At 42.2% G+C, this 4,536-nt stretch overlaps 1 protein-coding gene across 1 annotated transcript in view; it reads left to right on the top strand.

The window, feature by feature from the left end:
- Nucleotides 1-368: 368 nt before the first annotated feature.
- Nucleotides 369-4,536, top strand: part of SLC15A1 (solute carrier family 15 (oligopeptide transporter), member 1) — a gene marked incomplete at its 5' end in the record, with an annotated part of 22,930 nt that continues 18,762 nt past the window's right edge. Inside the window, 3 exons of the mRNA XM_010014678.1 lie at nucleotides 369-391; nucleotides 2,956-3,040; nucleotides 3,129-3,270. Coding sequence (XP_010012980.1) covers nucleotides 369-391; nucleotides 2,956-3,040; nucleotides 3,129-3,270 — 250 coding nt within the window. The remainder of the gene's footprint in view (nucleotides 392-2,955; nucleotides 3,041-3,128; nucleotides 3,271-4,536) is intronic.

Below are 4,536 nucleotides of genomic sequence, written 5' to 3'. Positions count from 1 at the left end.
TCCTGAGTGTAAGTTGAAATGGGATTCATCTTCTGTGCGTGGTAGGGTAGTCTACTGCCACCTTGAATGATGTGCGGTGAGCTTCGTCTTGTCAGTCCTCTTTGATTTTTCCTTGGGAGTGCATGTGAATCTTTGCAAGCCCTAAGAACCAAAACGGTATCAAGTGAAGTTTTTCCTAATAACCCTCTTGCACAGTGAAAAGTCCCCTTTAACAAACTGAAAATTTGCTCATCCTGAACAATACTGTTTGTTTCACGGTTTGTTTTGATCCGAACTTTTCCCATGTCTTCCAGGTAGTTTTAAAAGAATGTTACTTAGTATTTTCCATTAGCTTGTGTTTGATTATTTTGTTTGTTTTCCTTCCACAGCTGCTAAGAGCAACGGCAAGTCGGTAAGTATTTACTCTTATAAAAAGTTACTGTATTGTTTGGGTAACTTTAGCATGTTCATCCTATAAACATTAAAGATACAACCACCATAACCACATATAACCACCATAAATACATAACCACCTATAAACATTAAAATAATACAATAATGAGTTATTGGCCAACACTCACACAGCAGCCTGGTAGCTTGTTAAATCCCAGCTAAGCGTTAGTGTGCTCACCACCCTGATAAAATGTCTGAAGAGCCTTTGCTGACTGAGCAGACATTGGCTGGGAGGAGAAGGGTCCCTAGAGCCCATCCTTCATGTGACTGTTGTCATCATCCACTGATTCTCCCTTAGGACTTTTAGATTGCAGTGTTAGCTCTTCCTCTTGAATCTTTGTACCATTAATGACACCAGCCTCAGCAGCCCTATCTCTGCTTTTGCTTTTCTTATCTCCCAAGGTTTCACTCTGCACGCTTTCCCCACAGCTTAGTAGCTTCTTCAGCAGCCAAAGTCAAAGCTGTGCAGCAGGGTGGTGGCTTCCCCAGGGCAGGGGAAGGTTAGAGAGCATTATAAATGTGACCTTCAGGTTACCTCTTCAGTGGCACATCCAGTGCTTCCTGGCCAATGATGATCACAACAGAAAATGTTCCAATAAAATTGTGTACGTGCGATGTATAATGCGACAGAGAACAAGAACAGTCTGGGTCATATAATATCAAGGCATAATTGCATGTTCTCTTCTTGCTTGTAGCTTCTTGACATAAGAGAAGGTGCTCTGTTACCTTGGGAAAAACCCTGTAGCTTTCTCCTGCATGCCCCCCCGATCAGCTCATAACACCCACTTATAAAAACCAGCTGTTGGGTTGTGTGATGGCAATACACTGGGGAGATTTGAGAGAACCCCAGGGTCAGAAAGATCTTAGTTGGGTTCTGTGAACTTCTGGTGCAGATGGGTCCCACCAACCTCTGGGCCAGGGCCACCCTGTCTATTTTTCTCTGTGGACGGTGACCATGAGACACCCGGATATGAGAGAAGCTTTGTTCTGCCTCAGAGGAGAACATTCTCTCTTCCCTAGTTGGACTACGCTGTATGATGCTTGCAGAAACCAGTTGTGCAGTATAGGTTACTGTTCTAGGGCCTAACCTGACAACAGGTGAAATCTTACACCCAAAAGGTTTTCTAATGGGTGCTGAGCCAAACTTTCATGGTGTGGTTCTCCATCCGTCTCCTCAGGAGCCTGAACATTTGCATGGCTTGGGGGATGCTGCACAGACAGGGCTGGGAAGCATTCCCCTGTATGAACTCTGTCCACCAAAAGCTGTGTCCAAGTTGTGGGTAGTCACCTAGAGCTCCTGCTATTTTCAGCTGAGGGAAGTAGGCACCTTCTAGTGAATTTTATCTAATTTTGGGATATATGTGGATGGTGTCTCTAAAGAGACACTTCTTTCTGCCCAGAGGATGTAATAAATCTGGAGTGACGAGTTCCTATTTAGTCCTTTAATTTTGGTTGCTTTAAAACTAAATGAGTCCCACCTGGCACTCACCTCAGTTGAAGGCAGATTCACATGGAATGCAGACTGGTTTAATTCCTAAACCCTTGCAACATAAAGACAAAGTGCCTTTTTTTTTTCCTTGTCTGTTCTTAAGTTTCATAACTGTTTTACTTCTAGCATGTTCTGAGGCTTGTTAAAAATCTCATTTCTGGAACTTGCAGGAATAAACCCATAACAAAAGGTAAAAAGAAAGGTTATGTTCAATTTGCATTCCTAGTAATTTTAATGGAAATGATACCATGTATTTATCCACTAAGAAAAGTAGATGATCAGAAATTAGATTTCCAGTTCTATTGCTCATGCCAGATCTGTACCTGATGTATGCCTCTGTCTCAATGTCACAAGCTGCATGTTGGTGACCGTGGAGATGCCTATTGCAGCAGTTGGAGGCTCAGTAAATACAGCAGTTAATACCATGCCATTTTAGATTAGTAGTAAAGTCAGTTCTATCAGCAAGTCTGAAGAAATGAAGGATTCTCCATCAAGAAGAGTATTTGTAAGCATAGGGAGCTTTCCAGGGAAAATTGTTGAATAAAATGTTTAAATTCTTATTTGTCTCAACTGGAGGTATTTAATAATTGTCCCAGGCTTCTAAATGTGTTGTGCTGTGGGGGTTTATACTTTGGGTTTGTTTTTGTTGGGTTTGGGTTTTGATTTTTTCAGAAACGTAGGGGTTTGGGTATTTTTAGGTACCAGTGAAGATTGTTCTAAGGGTTAGATGCTGAAGCCTGCAAATGTGCATAGTGCAATGCTTGAAGAGCAAATATGGCATTACTAAAGGTCTCTTGCAACAGGCGGATGAGATGTCTGTAAAGCTCTGGGGGCCAAGAGAGGAAAGTGAGAATTGGCTCTTGGCTCATGTAAATGAGCGTTGTTCCACAGAAGCCCATGTGCCCTCCTAACCCCTGAGTACTTGCCCCCACTCCCACTGAGTTTGTATTGAGCCGTGGGTCACAGTGAGAGATGTTAACCTCTCTGTTAGCTGTTGCGCAGCTCTGAGTTTACACTCTGTTTTTCGCCTCCAGCCAGGCTGCCTTGGCTACCCCTTGAGCATCTTCTTCATTGTCGTCAATGAGTTCTGCGAGCGGTTCTCCTACTATGGCATGCGAGGTATGTCCCGTGTCCTGTATCTGCTGATCATTACTTACCTAACCCTGACTTTGGTTTGTAACCTCTTGTTTTGTTGTTCTTCCTGCAGCGGTGCTTGTTCTGTATTTCAAGTATTTCCTGCAATGGGATGACAACTTGTCTACAGCCATCTACCACACATTTGTTGCTCTGTGCTACTTGACGCCAATCCTTGGAGCACTCATCGCAGACTCTTGGCTGGGAAAGTTTAAGTGAGTGCTTTCTCAGAAAACGACCAAAAATCATGAAAACATACCTGAGATCAGTGTTACTTAAGCACTTAAATCATCTAAAGCAGCAGCCCAGAACAGCTTCAGAACTGGTGTTGGCTACTCCAGGATTGTACCTGGGTTTTTTTTTTTCTTCAAAGCTTGAGGTTTTAATTGGTTCACGTCAGACCTGAAACTGTTCTGAGTTAACAACTGTTTCAGTTCTGCTAATCACTTAGGGGTAGTAGCTTGCTTTCTGAGCATGCTGCATGGTTTTCCTCTCATCTGGACAAAATTTAAGCTAAACTAAGGTAAGTATTCACTAAGCTGTGAAAATAGACACTGGTGATTATAATTCCATTGGTCTGCCTCTTAACCTGTTTCAGGTGGCCAATGAAATAAGGAAATACTGTGTTATATGGTATTAAATGGGACTTAGAATATATTCTAAAATACCCTTTTATTTCAGCATTAACTTGACAAGTCAATGGGAGGCTTTGCTGAGTTGCAAATCCTTCTTTAAATGATAAATTCTGGGGGTTTATCTGTGCTATTTGCTCAGGAAAGCACTTCTGAATGAAGTGCTTTGAAGCGTATCCACATTATTTCCAACAGCCTGATCTTGCTCTCCTTTACCGATGTCATGATTCTAATAGTGTTTACTTTGCCTAAGAAAGGCACAATAAAGATTTTTATGGAGGGATGTGAGTCAGGAATGTTAGCTGACTTGTCAAAGGTCTCCCAGAGACTAGAGATGAAATTGGATGTGCAGTAAGTCAACTGGAGGCTGCACCGTCTTCTGTGTTGACAGCCTCTGGGAGCCCAGGGCTGCAGCCACTGTCAAGAGTGCTCTCTGGAGCTGGTCTGATCAAGATGAAGTCATTGCAAGTAGCTGGCTGTCTTGCAGATTGCAGCCTAAATATATTGTGTACTCATTACTTTAGATGGTATGATTTTTTTCTTTAATCTATTTTGGCTTTTACCTGTTTTAGCAAGATGAAGCTTTGCAGACCTTGCATCCCTTCTTCTCTTGTAGTAGACTTGTGTATACTAGTGCCACAGCTGCAATCCCCTCACCATCAGAGCCTTAACAGGAGCTTGGTAGGATGGCTCAGGGTTTAAAACCAGAACGCTAAGCTTGATGAGAGAAAACCTCATGCTTTTGGAAGAACATGGCTTTAATATATAAATTCCCTAAAATACAGAAAGGTGCCATGAGGAACACTTAAGTGATAATTTGTTAAAAAAATAAAAATCTATGATGACAAG

Source organism: Nestor notabilis, unplaced genomic scaffold (assembly GCF_000696875.1).
Source record: "Nestor notabilis isolate BGI_N333 unplaced genomic scaffold, ASM69687v1 scaffold5070, whole genome shotgun sequence".
Classification (NCBI taxonomy): domain Eukaryota; kingdom Metazoa; phylum Chordata; class Aves; order Psittaciformes; family Psittacidae; genus Nestor; species Nestor notabilis.
Note: the sequence above shows the minus strand (reverse complement) of the source record. Positions and strands in the feature narration are given on the sequence as shown.